The 17,028-nt window shown below is 51.3% G+C and overlaps 1 protein-coding gene across 1 annotated transcript in view; it reads left to right on the top strand.

The window, feature by feature from the left end:
• Positions 1-6,447: 6,447 nt before the first annotated feature.
• The window catches only part of Prdm16 (PR/SET domain 16), a 211,452-nt gene continuing 200,871 nt past the window's right edge, over positions 6,448-17,028 (top strand). Inside the window, exons 1-2 of the mRNA XM_059255932.1 lie at positions 6,448-6,643; positions 6,789-7,138. Coding sequence (XP_059111915.1) covers positions 6,448-6,643; positions 6,789-7,138 — 546 coding nt within the window. The remainder of the gene's footprint in view (positions 6,644-6,788; positions 7,139-17,028) is intronic.

Here is a 17,028-nt window from a genome sequence, read left to right as displayed (position 1 = left end):
GAGAATGAAGTGTCTGTACAGGTTGCACATACTCAGTTTCTTCCAGGGCAGATGCTGATGGAGCTTCCAGGGGTTCAGCCATTTACTACCTCAGTTGACACTGCTGTCCACAGCCACCTCTCAAGAAACCTCCTAATAACTCACCAGAATCTCAGGGTTCTAGGATCCCAGGCAGCACCTCTAACTCAGGAAGCTCTGGGTTTCTGTGGAACAGACTGAGGCTGTCCTCAGCCCTTTTGAGACACTCATTGCCTTTCTTGATGGTAGAAACTCAGCTCACTGGAGTCCCTGGAGTTCTTTGCATGCTCAGTGACACTGTTAGATCCATTCAAACCAAGATCCAATAGAAGCAGGTGAAGTAGGTTCTGAAAGTTCACGTTTTCGATCCATTGCAGATTCCTAGTCTAGAGGTGCCCATCTTTTGAGACCTGTGACCTTACATCTAGCTCTGTACCCAGCAAGGGCCGAAAGATAGCTTTCTGTATTGTGGGCCCTAATGAATCATGCAGAATGCTAGAGAGAGAAAATGTCCTGCCCTGGCTTCCTACCCTAGTGTTAGGCCTGGACTCAAGCAACCAGTGTGGCACCTTGGATGCAAATTAAAGGCGCTATCTTAGTTCCTGTTTTGTTGCTGTGAAGAGACACCATGACCAAGACAACTTATAAAAGAAAGCATTTAATTGGAGCTTTGCCTACAGTTTCAGATGGTGAATCTGTGACCATTATGATGGGGAGTATGACGCAGGCAGGCAGGCAGGCAGGCATGGTGCTGGAGAAGTAGCTGAGAGCTCACATCCTGATCTGCAGGTTGGAGGCAGAGAGACAGAGAGTGGGCCTGGAATAGGCCTTTAACCCTCAAAACCCACTTCCAGCAACACACCTCCTCCGACAAGGCCACACCTCCTAATCCTTCCCAAAACAGTTCCACCAACTGGGGACCAAACATTCAAATGAGCCTGTGGGCAGCTATTCTCACCCAACCCCCACACATGCCCACTGTCAGAGCTATGCACTGTGTCTTGGGTACCTTTCTGTCCCCTCTTGCTTTCCTTAGAGAAAAGATCATGGGATGGTCTGGTATTGATGTTCTCTGGTTCTGGAAGAGGTTCCCAGTTCTCCCAGAGAGTTAAAGATAAGCTAGATACCTCAGGAACTTACAACAAGGAACCAGCGCCCAGAGCCCAGGCTGCTGACCACTGTGTGGCCTCTCCTGGCTCTGTCAGTTTCCTTTGCACTTGTGTGATAAAGAAATTAACTAGTGACAAAGTATGGTGGTGTGCAGTTCTTACCCCTTGTAACTTTCCATCTGCTTTCTACTATGTGGCCTTGGGTTTTTCTCAAATCTAAATTTTCAAGGACATGCTTAGCAGGTGACTTAGGAGCATATGCCTGTCACCGGTCTTGTCCTTCCCCAGCACTAGTTCGTATTTCTGCTTGCTCCCAGGCAGGGGGAGGAATCTGAGTCAGGCAGGAGATCTGTTTGGTGGAACCAGCAAAACCTGAGGGTGCACAACCCTGCACATAGGATGACAGGATCTTGCTTTGGAAGAAAATTTCTTTTCCATTGAAAGTTCAGCTGAAAACAATGATGGATACATATGCAGTTATAAAGAACAACACAGGGGCCCAAGGACACAGGACAGTGAGACTGCTACACAGCTCCACCAGCTGTAGAGTTCTGCCAGGCTCTGGCACCGCAGCCCATTCTTTGAGCATAGGTTATTGATGTAGGCAACACCCACCTTCTTCAGATGGCCCAAGGGACTTAACACGTGCTGTGTCACTGGTGTGTCTCAGGGTGAGCCTATGTTTCCACCGTAGTGAAGATGCAGATCATCAGTGGCCACCTTGTCCTGATCCAAACACCCTGTACCTCCTAGTGATCAATGTCTACTGAACCTGTCCTGGATACCCCAGATGTAGGTTGTTTCTTATTCAGAAAGCCCTGCCCTGCTGTCCTGATTCCCACCCCCCCCACCCCCCCGCCTCCTCCATTTCCAGGAGATGACTGTGTTGTCATTGCTGAGCTGAGTGGACACCTGGATTGACTTCTTTGCTTTTGAGAATAGACTTGCAGGTGTCAGCCTAGTGTCTTCTGGGAACAGCTGACATGGGCCTGTGTCCTATGGGTTGGAGTAGGCTATGTGGTGCTTTTAGGGATGTAGAATGAAGTCAGAATATTCCTATAGGCAATTGGAGGTGTCCTGAGAGGAAAATAAGTTGAGCAGATTGTTCTGAGCCTCCTGAGAGAGGTGCCAGCTAAGGCCTATACTTGCTGTTAGGGGAGGTCCCACCTCCAGCAGTGAAGTTCACCCACAGTAGTGTGCAGGCCCCATCAGGTACCCCAGAGATTTCTTGGGGCCTCCATCTAGTGCTCACTGGGCATGTGGTTAGGAGCTTCTGGCATCCTGCCATTTTTCCCTTTTTCTTCAGAACCCTCCAGGCAGAGGGCGGGGGACTGTGGAGGGTGGATCTGTGCTGGCCCCAAGGGCCTGCTTTCAGGGTTCCCCACCATTATCTCTGTTCACATATACACATGCTCACATAGAGCCCTAACGTGCTCACACAGTTGTACACACACACACACACACACACACACACACACACACACTGCCCCCGATTGCCTGATTGATGGGCAGAAAACACTTCCCTTGACATCCCTGCCAGTGTCAACCTCGCCCTGCCTGCTCTGGCCTTCGAGGTAGATGCCCTCTCCTTAAAGCCTGGCCTCACAATAAAACAGGAACTATCGTCAGATACACATCAAGTGGGGAAATTCCTCAGGCTCCCTCTGGCCACTGATGAAGGTCTAAATCTGCCTGTTTGGTGGCAGGAAAGCCAGTGATCACCCGTTACAGATGTTACTGGCATGGCTGATGCAGAGCCCCAGCTGGGATGCCATGGCAGCCCCTCTGCTGCTGGTTGACACTATTGTTTTTGTTTTTTTGTGTTTTTGTTTTTCGAGACAGGGTTTCTCTGTGTAGCTTTGGAGCCTGTCCTGGAACACGCTCTGTAGACCAGGCTGGCCTCAAACTCACAGAGATCCGCCTGCCTCTGCCTCCTGAGTGCTGGGATTAAAGGTGTGTGCCACCATCGCCTGCAGGTTGACACTATTGTTTAGCAAACTGTCCCAGCAGTCAGCTACTGTTCTCTCTCTCTCTCTCTCTCTCTCTCTCTCTCTCTCTCTCTCTCTCTCTCTCTCTCTCTCTCTCTCTCATTTTCTAGACCTTAGTATCCCATCCATGTTTGCTCCTCAGTGGGGTCTCTGAAGAGATGCTGGGTGGCTTGTGTCCAGGGTGAGAGGGCCAGAAAACCCCATGGTGTGATGTCAGAAAAGACCCAACACTGAAAACCAGGTTGGGTGGAATCCAGAGCGGGGTGAAAGATGTGGTCAAATGGGTTCTCAGCCCATGCTTCTCTGGTTCTGGGGAAAAGTTGAGGTCTAGTCCATGCCACAGGGTCATGGTGGTCACTTGAACATTGCCTGGTGTGATGCTCAGAGGCACTTGGTGTTGAGTTCACCAGGAATCAGCTCAGCTAGACCCTGGGGGCATCGAGCAGGTGCTTCTATCATGAAAAACAGACTTGGCTAGGACTCGGGGCCATTTGGCTCGAGGGCCAGTCAGGTTCATGCTGATCCTCTCTTCCTGCTGCTCCCTGTACCCTCCCTTCCCCACTTTTATCATTTTGGTAGGCGTTCCAACTTTTATGAATGACAGCCCCAGCCAAGACTCTCCACCATGAAGCCATTGCAAGATTCAGATAAAGAATGTAGGCTTTCTGACCAATCAGTGACATCCAGTCTCCGAGATACAGTCACAAAGTACCCGCGACCTTGGCACTGCTCTTCTACCTGGAAGAGAACATGGCCTGGAAGAATGTACCTGCCGTTCCAGTGACCTACCCTGGGGCTGGGTAAAAGGTACCCAGAGTGTTCACTTTGGGCAGAGGGGCTTCCATCTCAGAGGGCATCTTACCTGGAGCTCATGAGAAAGGAAAACTGATATCTAAGTTGAACATAAGACTCCTCACCAACCAAAACCTGAGTGACTCATCCCTAGCTCCCCCAAGACTCCAAGACTCAGAGCAGGTGACTGTTTCTTCAGGGACTTGGGAGCCCTTCCCACATCCTCCTTCAAAACACTCATTAGGCCTCCAGCCCCTCGATGCCCACCCACGAACAAAGAGCTCTCTCTCTCTCCAGTGCAGGGGACAGCAGAATGCAAAGAAGGAAACTGTCTCCTAACCTCGGTGACCACCTGGGCACAGGAGGCTGGGCTGGAGCACAGGCCTGCCTCTAATCTGCAGGAAACACTGCCTTTTCTCCAGCTGTTTGCTGGGCCTCCAGTTAAGTGGGACTTTAATAAAGTGCTGGTTTCTGTGAGTAGGTGAGGGGTTTGAGGAAGTAGAATTCAAACTGAAAAAAGAAAAGAAATAGCCCTGAGGTGACCATATCCTGGATGGGAACGTTTCCCGACTTGGACCCCTCAGAGCTCCTGAAGTGCCGCCCTGCCCTGCTTCCTGGCCACTCTGGGAGGCAGAGGCATCAGCACCTGAAGGAGTTAAGCACTTCATGGGGAACATGGGCTTCTAGTGCGATTTTGTTTGTGAGCTCTGTGCAGTTACCAGTTCTGAATAATAAGGTGGCTTGTTAATTACCCCCCCCCCCTTCTAATTTACCTTTCTGCCGCACACAGGCAATGGGAAGGTTTACGGGGGTGTTCTTTCAAACCTAAACAACGCCGGGCCTTGGGGTGGAAGGAGCTCCGCTGCCTTGTGTTGCCGAGTCCCTGAAAGGATCCCACCAGCCAATTAAAAAGAAACCGTTGGCCACTTAAAACATAGTCATTACTTCTGTGAATGCTGCTAAATTAAATAAGTGTTATCGGCATGATTTTTTCCCGAGACTTTGGTTTCTTTTGAAAGAAAACATTTTGTTACTTCCACAGCTGGCTTCTTTGCAGCACAGGGAATCCGAAGTCGCTTTTCTTGTTCTTGAAAGTTCTTGTCTCCCCGGAGGCTTTGATTTCACCAGCCAGCGTCAGGGAGCAGCGAGGGGCATGGGACATGGCTCCTGGGTGACTTCCAAAGGCCAACGGACCAGTGGCGGGATGGGCCTGATCTAGAGATCTGGATCAGGGGTCAGCGCGATGAGTGAGTGAGGGCCCTACCCACCCCCTCCACACACCTCTGTCTTTCTTCACTGACTGAGGTCAAATTCTCAGTACAGAAAAAGTAACCATTTGAAGCACGCAGTCTGGTGGCACTTGGCACACTTCCCTGTGTTGTGTGACCAACCTCTACCTCTAATTCTGGAACATTCTCACCACCCATCGGAGAATCAGCACCCATTAACAGTCACTCCCCAGCTTCTCCCAACCTTTACAGATTTGCCTCTTCTGGATGCTGGGTAGAGGCATAGTATTTGTCTTCCATTTTATGTAATGTATTTTTAAAATCTTAGTGGACATGTAATAATCATTTGTATTGATGAGACACTGTGGTGTTTCCTCCCATGTGCACACTGGAAAAACAAGTGAGCCTTTACAGAAACTGTGTGATTTTACACTGGGGAGTGAGAAGGGATTTATAGGCTCCAGTGTGATGTTTACAGTGTGTACACATTGTAGGCGTTGGGGAATAGTCAGGGTGACCGGCATGACACCTCTGTGTGGGAGGGACAGGGAAAGGGAAGAAGCTGGAGAGTTAGATAGGAAAACGAATGTAGGTATTTCTGGGCACAGCAAGATGGCCGTCTAAGTAGTAATATGCTGGTGTTTCAAAACAGCTATAGGACATCCCCGCCCCCCAGCATTCTGGGCAGTTTGATTGTGAGGTCTGTCTGCATGGTAAGCTTCGTGTTCCTGTGGATTGACCCTGGTGTGGACGGAGCATCATTTGCTTCTCTGTGTTGCTAGGGGCTTGAGCTGGTCTGACCTCTGGCTGCTTGAGTCCTTGCCGGTTTGAAGCCCTGTTTGCGGTGCTATGGGGTATACACCAGGAATGGGATTGTTTTTCTTTCTGCCTGATCTCCTCCTTGCCCTCACAGACCTTCTCTATCCAATGCCATCACAGCCTTAGTGTACCAAGGTGCTCGCTCCTTTTATATTACAAGTGGCTCTGCCTTGACGTTGACCTTTGACCCTAGAGAAAACCCATGATTAGCTGGGGACCCTCATCCTTTTGCTCAGTCCTGTGGTCTGCAGCTCAGGTACCATGTCCGTGGCCTCATCTATTTCTAATCTGCCTTGAGGTCACCAGGAACTTGCAGAAACCCCACACAGAACCTGGCTATCCCTGTGTGGTGTCGGGAGTAGCTTTATGCTGGGGTGGCAGTTTTTAGCAAAACTCAGATCCTGAATTTTCTTCAAAACATCCGAGTTCCCCAATCTCTGAGGCCACAGATGAGCACTGGGATGATCCCACAGCAAATATGTCACCATCCCTATGACAGCCACCGTTGCTGCTTCTCCACAGCAGAGCCGGGCAGCGTATCCTCAGGTGGCTACACAGATGAAGTCGCCCGCTTCTCACGTGAACAGTGAGGGAGAGCTCGGCTATGCTGCCTGTAGCATGGTGGTTCCTGGAAGAGCCTGGTGGGGTCTCCTCCCTGGGGCCACTGGCACTGCATACCTGCTGCCAGGTTTGGGGTGGTGCAGAGGTGGTATCTGCCAGGCAAAGGATAGCAGCCAGAATTCTGCCGGACCTCTGGTGCCCTTGGGTTCCATGAGGGCCACATCTTTAGGGAGTCCCTTCCTATAGACGCTGATGCTACATTATCTCTTCAGGTGACGGTGACGTTGTAAATAATATGTATGAACCCGACCCGGACCTGCTGGCCGGCCAGAGTGCCGAGGAGGAGACTGAGGACAGCATCTTGTCCCCCATCCCTATGGGGCCGCCGTCCCCCTTCCCCACCAGCGAGGACTTCACTCCTAAGGAGGGCTCGCCCTATGAGGCTCCTGTCTACATTCCTGAAGACATTCCAATCCCACCAGACTTCGAGTTGCGAGAGTCCTCCATCCCAGGAGCTGGTCTGGGGATCTGGGCCAAGCGGAAGATGGAAGTTGGGGAGAGGCTTGGCCCCTACGTGGTGGCGCCCCGGGCCGCACTGAAGGAGGCCGACTTTGGATGGGAGGTGAGTATGCTCAGTCTGAGCATGATTGATCGTGGCCATTTATCTTGTGTTCAATCTATTTATAAAGCCGGTGCAGCCACTGCCCCAGGCAGGAGGCTCGGTCTGTTGGAGAGAGAGCATTCGAATGTCACATTTCCCAGGGTTATTTTATCCAGCAGCTCGCATGACGTGACTCAGAAAACATTGCAGTCCCCTCGGACGCCCATCAGCCCCGACGGCTGAGGCACCCTCTTCCCGGAAATGTGTCTTTTATGAGCTCATGTTTTAAAACGTCTCAGGCCTCCTACTAGATGGAGGTACTAACCCACCCTCATTGCTGGATAGTTGAATGTTCCAGAAGCAGCAGCAGCTTAATGCTGAGAAGTCTCCATCAGGTTGAGGCAGCTTACAAAACAGGCCTGGTGGCCATGTAGCTCCACAAACTAACACATTGACAACTCCTGGCCACTCTCAGATTCGGGAGCAGAAGCCTTGCCTATTTAAACCCCCTTATCACATCTCCATGGACCTTTATGGGGCTGGAGCTCACCTGAGTTAACCTGCAGGTGGGTTGGGAAGGATGTTGTGTTAGGCAAGAGAGTGCTAGGTGTCGCTCCAAACCAGAAGCATCCTGAGGTGTCCGCTCAGGCCATGGGGGCACACTGAACCTGCTTTGAGGGGGCTTGTCAAGGTGGCCTCGTGGGAAGTAAGAATGCCACAAAGGCACGTTTTCCTGTAGGCCCCGGCCTTCCTGCGGCCCACAGGGCTGGTTTCCAGTGGTAGTTTTGGCAGGAAGCCTGCCTGGGTGGAAAGCAGGAATGTAAATCTAGATTCCTTTTGGTGTTTCACAACCTCCACAAGTGCCTGCACCGAGGTCAGTGCCAGGGAGGGCAAATGGTCCAGGGCAGGGAGAGAGACTGCTAGCCTGCAGTGATTCCCTAGCCATGGGGCTAGGGTTGGTGTCAGGTGGGACAAGGGTCTACCTCTGCTCTGTCTGCCTCTCTCAGACCCTTGACAACCTTGAGAAAGTTTTCAAGCAGATCTGGATGTTGGTTTTCTTTGTAGAGTGAGGAAAGACTTAAGGCCTGGCATTCTCTCCCTGGCTATTTTACAGTCTCCAAAGTTTGCACACCAAGACTCCACAGCCGCCTAGAAACTCTGATGAAATGTCCTCTTATGCGTAGTTTCCTCTTCCAGACCTTGGGAAACTCTGGATGCTCCAGCAAGCACCATGGATTTCCCTTGGTCCTGTCATGTGTAAAGCCTTTTGCAGGGATAGTGTTGAGAGCCAGGGGAGTTGATGCATCTGCTGGTGGTAGCTAGATCACATTCATAGGCTGTTTATGTGCCCCACAAAACTGAGGCTGAGTGCCTGGTCCCCTGGGTGTCTCAGAAGACAGGTGGAATAAGGTCCCTCGTATCCCAGGGTCTTGTTTAGTTCACTGTCGAGGGCACTGAGGCTCTTATCTGAGTGTGAGCCACCCTCACTTGTCTGTCAGAGAGCTCGGAGGGTCCAGGTGAGAAGCTGTGTTGACCAAGTGGGTGTGAAGATGGGTGAGTCCCAGTATGGTGGGAACTGTAGCTCAGTAGCTAACTTGGCATGTCTTCAGTCACCAGAGGTAACAGATGCAGGGGATGGGGACCAAAGTTGAGATCATCTTTGGGTCTGACTGGCTGGGTCAGGGAACCAGGTGAGGCAGGAGAGGAGAGTAGGAATCCCACCCTTCTAGTGGGCACACACTGTGCTTTGCGGCCCAAGGAGAGTGTTTTTAAACAACATGGCAGTTGAGTACTTTAGGCTCGGTTGGATTTGGCTTTGTGGAGAGCCTCTCCACCTTCCCTGCTGGCGTGCTGGAGACGTTGAAGGGTGTTTGTTTAACGCACTTAAAAGATCTTCACTATTTAATCAGTAGGCGAGCTTTTAGATGCTTGGAGGGTAAACAAACCTTGGTAATAGGTAGTTCTTTGGATGACCTTGAAGTGACTTTGTTCTTGTCTGCTCTGCGACTGATACAAGTTTCTGTTTGATTTTGGTTTTTAAAGAAATGCCCGGTATCACAGTGGCTCCCTGGGTGCCAGGCCTGGTACCGGCTGTTGGCTGTCGCTATCACGCTTTGGAGTTTGCTGGCTTTTGCAGTCTTGTTTACTCTTTGCGGAGGTATTTGAGAGTGAGTTGTTACCCTCCCCCCATTTCTACCAAGAGCTTTGTCCCATGGTAGTGCCCTGACAGCTGGCTTTCAGGGAGGTGCTTAGAAACAGCTGCCCCCAGCAGTGCCCTGAAACAGTGTTGCAGATGCACCTAGCATTAGCTCGTCTAACCTTGTTTTCTTTTCAAGTTCAGGCAGCCATCGCCTGTTTCTGTGACCCTTTTCTGGGCTTTGTGTCCTTCCACGGCCAAACAGTTGTGCCCTTGGGATTGGATCCTTGGAGCCGCCGGGCAAGACTGGAATGGAAGCCAGTGCTGTCCAGGGAGGAAAGAGGAGGTTCCCGGGGAGGCAGGTGGGAGCTCTCAGTTCCTGGAGTCAAGGATTAAGTCAGAAGTGGGTTCTGTTGAGTCCCACGGGCTGGAGCCTCTGGGCCTGGGGAGAGCACTGAGACCTCCTCTCCTCACATCTTTACTCTGATTTTTCCGTGTGTGAACTATACTTCTTCATGGCCCTTCCACTGTTTCTTTGTGCTCCTCGAAGCACAGAGGAAGCTCAGCAAAGTCCGTAAGTTCTGGTACTCCTTCCGGCTTTTCCTGACTTACTCAGGCTGCATACCTTTTCCCCTGATCAGGGCTCAGGACAGAAAGAAAACCCAAGACCCAGGGCCCAGTCTCTCCTGGGTCCAGAGAAAGGGGCCTTCCGTTAACTTCCCCAGCTACTTACACAAGGTGCCTTAGCCACCAACCCTCTGTACCTCTGCAAGTGCTGAGGGAGGCAGAGGCCACCAGAAAAGTGTTAATGTGCAAGTCTGTTGAAGGCTGGGTGACTCCAGTCAGTCTGGGGCAGTGTGAGGCATGCATGGGGTGTAATCTCAGAATGGCCCCAGATTGCATACGTAATTATTCACTCTCACCCTCATAATTAAGTTCTGTGAATCAGAGTAATTGAATTTTGTGATCATTAACGTGGTACTCATTTGCTGCAAGAGAGCAAGCGGTGACATTTTAGCAAAGATGACAGATGAAAGCTAAGGAGGGTCCGTTCTGTTTGGCTTCCCTGAGGAGTGGCCCAGGAGTGGAGTGCACCAGTCTGGCCAGTCTGCACTCCTGAGCTTGGGTCCTCTGGAGAGCCTGCAAACAGAGGGAGTAACCCTGTGGTCTTCTGGCGGACAGCTTGAAGTGAAGGTCAGACTTACTGTTTGTGCCATCAGTTGGGAGGCTGTGGCAATCTTTACTTCCTTTCTGAGAGCAGGGTTCTTGTTTCAGACGATAAAATGAAAAGATGGGTATCGAGGCCCGGCTAGCATGAGGTTTCAAGGGGACTAGGAAGAAAAAGTTCTTCTTTTCCCCACACGGGTCAGACAAGGATGACTATGCAACCCATGGATTAGACAGTGACAGGGGATGGCCTTTGACTTCCTGTCCCTGGTGGCGAGGCACTCCCACCCCAGGTAGACTCCTTTGACAGAGCCAAGCTAGGGGTGCAGCTGCTGAGCCTGCGCCTTTCAGTGTTCACGTGGGGCTCAAAGCCCATGCCTCGTCCAGAACTGGCCTTGGAGGCTGCCTCTCTTGTTTCCTCTCATATATACTCCTTCCCTGAATACTTTGGGACCACCAGGTTATGGCTCTTGGTTGTTTTGGAAGGAAGCATGTCAGATGTCCTGGGCCTGGCTGAGGGTCTATATGTGGGTGTGGGTGTGGTTTTAATGGCTGGACATCCCTGTGGGCTCTGTCCCAATTCCCAGGCTCCTCCATCTGGCCACCATCCCTCCCCCGCCCCATGTCATGCCCTGCTTACTGACACGAAGCCTTGCACTCACCCTGCCGGTGGGAATAAATCACCCCGTGATTGCATTTTATTGCCCTGAGGTCTGCAAAAGCAATGATTTTGATCATGTGTTAAGTAAATTATGACATTTATCATCGTGCTATTTATTTTGCTAATTAAGAGATGGCTGCTGTGACAGCCCAGAGGGATGGGCTATGGATGGGCTGCTCAGAGGCCACCTGCCCCAGGCAGGGTCTGCAGCTGTGTGCCTGAGCTTGCTTGGGTAAGGCAGGGTACCTGGGGAGGCACCGGAGACAGGCTTCTCACTTCTCTCTGGGCTCCTCTCCAGAGTTAGGCTAGGTTCTTGTAGAGGATGTCTCCAGAAAGTCACTCCCTGAGATTGTGTTGAGCCTGTGATTGACACACAAACATCATCTGCTGAATGAATGTGTCTCCCAGTGTTTAAGAAGTGTTAATGTGAACTGATGGGGCTTCAATCCTCTCAAGAATTTGCTCAAGTGGACTGCCTTGTTCCCTGGGGTGAGGGTCTGAATATTAACACATGCATTCATTTATTCAATCAACAAACAGGCCAAGGGAGCAGGGCACTCTGGGGAGATAGAGGAAACAGCCTGGAGGCCTCAGCCTGCCCCATTCCTCCCTCTGTGCTGCAGTCTCGGGGTCCTCTGCCAGTTCCTTCAGGGTTCCTGAGACCCACAGATGTCTTTGGAGAGAGTCAAGATCTACTTATCACGTAGGGACCCCTGAGCTACCCTAATGACCAGAGATGTCAGGGCTGGAATACACTGTGGATGAGAGCCGCCCTCTCCCTGCCGTCAATTCTGAGAAACTTCTGCACATTTAGCATGAGCCATTCACTCCAGACACCAGCCTTGAATAGCTCAGCTGGAAAGGATGTAATGTGTGCTTATGTATGTACATGTTAGCCTTCTCTGCACATTGCAGGGACTTGCTGTCTGTTTCCTGTAGCATCCACACAGTGTAGCCTTAGCCTCTAGCCCCTCCAGACCCCTTCAGGATGAAGGTCTTCTAAGAGACTGTTAAAGCCACTGTGACCTAACATTAGATGGCTGTACCAAGAACCGTCATCTCCAAACATTGAGAACATGCACTCAGGGGATCCAATGCTCAGGCTAAAATCAGTCCCAGGGCAGGAGAGATAAATAGGTGGGTTTGCCAGTTCCCAGGGAGCATCCTGGCCTGCAGAGAGGATGGACTGCGATCTTACCTCAGGACCCCAGCTTGGGTCTCAGATTCAGCTTCAGAATTCTCAGAGGCAGCAGCCTTTGTCCTCTCTCCTCCAGCCTTCACAGACTCTCACATCAAGACTTTTTCTTCCACTGGACTTGTCCCTAGACACACAGACAGAGGCATCTCCCTCCCAGCATGGCTGTGCTTTGGGGAACCTGCTACTTCCTGCTTAACTTTAGACTGAAGTCCTGGCATTAGGCTCTGACCACCGAGAGTCTAGGGATCACCTGTATCTCTACCCTGCTTGGCCTTGGCTGCTTTGGGAGACCATAGCAAGCAGATCTCATTGTGGGCTCTGAGCAGAATTCTGAGCTCAAATCCTGTAGAGATCCCCACAGATCCTGGATTAATACTGATCTTAGAGACAGAGGAGACCCTGGGAAACACCTCCCACCATGCATGTGCATTCCCGCCAGCTAACACCCCTCCATCAGAAGCTGCATGCTTGGCCTGTACTACTTGATTAAATGGTCTTTCATCATGCAGGACTTAGGCAAAGAAGTTGTAGATTGGGGTGTGGGGCTGAAAATTGTATCTTTTTTTTTTTTTTTTTTTTTGGTTTTTCGAGACAGGGTTTCTCTGTGTAGCTTTGCGCCTTTCCTGGAACTCACTTGGTAGCCCAGGCTGGCCTCGAACTCACAGAGATCCACCTGGCTCTGCCTCCCGAGTGCTGGGATTAAAGGCGTGCGCCACCACCGCCCGGCAAAAATTGTATCTTTTTAAGGATGCGTTTTGGTGCTGGTGAAGGAGCCAGAGTTAGAAGAGTCTTCATGAGTCCCAGGATGAGGTGTGTCTTGCTGTCAGTCTGTGTTCGGGAAGCAGTGAGCTCCCTCTGATGAGGGAATCATCTGATCTGCCTGTCCTTTCTGATCCCATAATGGGTGCAGGAGAAATGGAGTTCAGTTTAGAGATCCATGCACGAAGCCCATGACTGCCCCAGAGCAGCCCACGAGTGCAGTGCTGCCCCAAGGCCTTCTAGACAAAGAGATTCACTGAGTCATCATGTGCTTTTGGACAGGATCCCTAGTGACTCATGTGTGTAGCAACATTTGCCGGACAGTGACTGCCAGTGGAGATGTCAGCTTGGGAGGCAGCTTACAGACTCGTTGACCTCATTCAAGTCACCATATACGTCCCAAACAGCAGTGGCCAAGTATGACACCCTTCCTGCTCACAGCCTTGTGCATTTCCCTCCTAAGCACCAGGCTTCTTCAGATTCCACGGGCACAAACAGGTACATACACCCCTGAAGATCTGCCATTCCCTTTGGAGCTGCATGCTCCAAAGCAAGGCTGGGTGTCCAGGGCCAACTAGTCAGAAGGCTAGGGTTTCCTAAACTGATGCTGGAACTGTCCGTAGCTACGAGGCCTTCAAGCTATCCATTCTCTAGAAGCCTTGCTGCACGGTCTGGGGTGGCAGGAAAGGCAAGCTGGGCACAGACCCAGTGTCTATGCAAGTCGCCCAGGAAGTGAGTCTACCCAGCTTAGCAATTCCAACTGAGTTTGCCAAGAAAGATTTGGAGATGACAAGTTAATGTATCAGGCCCTGTGGGTCAGAGGTGTTCTTTGGATTCCCTCTTAGGTATCTTGGTCTCAGAACTAATGTATAGGGTCATGGCTCTCACCTGACTGTTGGTATCATCTGATCACTTCCAGCAACACAGGAACCCAGACTCACTCTGGGAGGGGCTGGTTATCTCTGTTTGTCAGGAGCATTTGGGTTTAAGACCAAGAGTCCTCACAATCATCCAGCAACAGAACTTGTGACAGCTCCCAGAGGTTATCATCCACGGTCAAGGTCTATAACAACTGGCCTAGGAAAGGAGAAGGACAGTCCCTCTACTTGTTTGATATCCCACCAGAAGGCCCAGCATAAGGACAACTGTGGCAGGGCATGTTCTGTGTACCTGGCATAGAGGTCATGAGAGGCTGTGTAGGGTGCACAGTGAAGGGCATTAAATTGCTCAGCAGGCAATGCTGCTTCCAGAAACAGGCATTCTTAGGAGCTACCTTGGTCCTGTGTGTCGCTCAATACCATATGGAAAGACCAGCGCACAACACTCAAGGCCTTCCTCCTATACTCATACAGGCTCACACTCCTGGGAACACTCAGACACAGATGGGCACACCTGTGTACTTACACGCTTCCATGTGTAGGACAAGCTCAAGCCACATAGCAAGGGTTCTGGAATTCTGCCTCCCACTCGGGGGCTTACCTCGCCTCTCTCTCTGGCACCCTGCTGGGTGCATCCTTATCTTCCTTCAGCTCTTGGTGCCTCTTGTTATGTCTTGTTCTGTGTTCTACCAGTGGAAGGGCAGTGCCACTGAAGGTATTGGATGGTGTGAATCCTGGGCAATGGGTCCTGGGCAGGGAGGCCAGCAGGGGCCCCGCTGTCCCTGGGATGGTCACACCCTCTAGAGCAATGTTTCTCAGTCTTCTTAATGCTGAGTCCCTTTCATACAGTTCTTCATGTTGTGGTGACCCCAGCCATAAAATTGTTTTCATTGCTACTCCATGACTGTAATTTTGCTACTGTTATGAATCATAAATATCTGATGTGAAGGATGTCTGATATGTGACCCCTGTGAAAGGGTCATTTGGCCCCGTAAAGGGATCATGACCTACAGGTTGAGAACCACTACTGTAGGGCTTTTTAATGGTGGTTCCTGTCTCATCTAAAAACCAAACTCATCTTCTGATTATGCTTTTTTCCTCTGGCCCTAAAACTTTGCAATGCTTGGCCCTCCACCTAGGCGCTTCACGTACACTTGATGCAGGGCAACTTCTTTTTGTCCAGTTGCTGGAGAGATTTATTGAGGCTAAGACATGCTGTGGGCTTTTCTTCCCCGTGACAATTAGGAATGTGCTTATGGAGGCAAATGAAATATCTAAAGCCATTGAGGGCACCGTTGAGCAAAGGCTCCTAGGTGGATGCCGTGAAGCCTGACCCCATGATGGTGCCTGAAGGGCCCTTTCCCAGCCTCAGCCCACTGAGCTCAAGACCCCTCAAGATCTAGGGGAAAAGCCACATATGGCCATTTCTTGAGGACAACTGTGGGACCCAGTAGCCAACCTTTCCCGCCTCTCCCAAGCACACTGACAGCAACCCCACATTTTCAGTCCAGGAATGCCATGGAATCCTGTACTATCTTAGGCCCAGCTCTGAAGCCGGGTTTATAAGGAATTTTAGAAAAAAGGAGAAAGGATGACTAAGAATACCTCCCCGGTGGCTCTCCTTCACTTCCTTAAGGGGTAATAACTCAGCAGCAACCCGGCAGAGGGCTCTTTCTTTAAATAGAGTGTTCTGATTCACAGGCGAAAAAGGGAAATAAATGTTTTCTTTTCATATTCGAGAGACATCCGCGAATGCCAACTTCTTAAATGGTATTTTGCCATCCGGCTCACACACCACCCCAGTGACAGCAAGCGCCCATCCTGACTCGGAATGCTGGTAGTGTGCTGACATGTGAAAGTATGGGGTTGAGGTGGAGTGGGAGGTCCCACTAGAGGGGGAGGCTGGGATAGAGGAGAAGGTGGGCTACTCTAGGTCTTGGCTCTGTCTGCCTGTGGTCCCTTGAGGTTGTCTGTGGAACAGAACCCTTGGCTCTTCCCTTTTTCTCTCCTATCGCCTGCCTGCCTTATTTCCTCAAAGAAAACAAGGGCTGAGCACTAATGAATGCTCACAGAGTCACCTGGGCTGACTCTGCCTGGCAAGCCTGATGAGCTGGGCCAACTGGGCGGAGGGGGAGGCAGGGCACTAACCAGGGACTGACTGGGCCCCTGCCCAGGTCCACATAAGGCCCGTTCTACTCAGGGTGCTCTCTCCTAGCAGCACTGTGATGAACACGTTGCTGCTGTCCTTTGGCTGAGAGGACGCCAAGGTTAAAGGTCCAAGGAAGCCAGGCAGGCGTAGCCACTTCCCTCCCCAGCCACTGCTCTCCTGGGGCAGGAAGCTGACCTGCTGATCGGAGGAGCGGAGAAAGGAAAGCCTGGTTCAGTGACCATGTGGGGAAGTGATGTGTAGGCCCCACAGGAAGGCCTGAGTCTGCTTGGGGTGAGGCCCAGGCTGGGCTCCAGCAGGGCCAGAGCAGAGTCCAGTCTGAGTCCTGATTCCTTGGGTGTCACTTTCCTCTCAGAGCTGTGATTGCCTCTCTTGTAAAAACAAGTTCTCAGTCCTGCTCTGGGAACTGAAGCTGGGCCAGGCCAGGACCACTTAGTGCTCACGGTGTGTGTGACATAGAATTCTTCAGATGACAGGGAGAACCATCGGCCATCCTGCAGATACGTGTGAGGGTTCAGCAGCCTCCAGGATGCCCATGGTGAAGTGGGCAGTCTTCAGAGGACAGGGGTGTGTTCAGGCAAAACCATGTGGGGCTCTGGCCCCAACAGCCCATAGCATAGTGTCTAGACCTCCCCATCCCACAATGCACCTTGGTCTTGGAGTCTCTGAAGCAATCTTTAGAGAATTGCCCCAATGCCCTCCCCATCCAGGGCACTTTCAGGATGCCAGTTCTAGAAGCACCTCTATCCACAGGGATAGGATGCCTGTATCTGGGCCCAGGAATCTGCACAGTAACAGCAACAGGAGTGGGCACTTGGTACCTGCCTTGAATGTCTCTATCTGCTGGTGTCCTCTCACACCTCTCCTGTATGGCCTTCTAGCAGACCCGGCCCATGCTGTATACTCAGTCAACATGGCAGTCTGGTAATCTTGGAGCCTTGCTG

The sequence above is a fragment of the Peromyscus eremicus genome, chromosome 2 (genome assembly GCF_949786415.1).
Source record: "Peromyscus eremicus chromosome 2, PerEre_H2_v1, whole genome shotgun sequence".
NCBI lineage: Eukaryota > Metazoa > Chordata > Mammalia > Rodentia > Cricetidae > Peromyscus > Peromyscus eremicus.
This window is presented reverse-complemented; position numbering and strand designations above follow the sequence as displayed.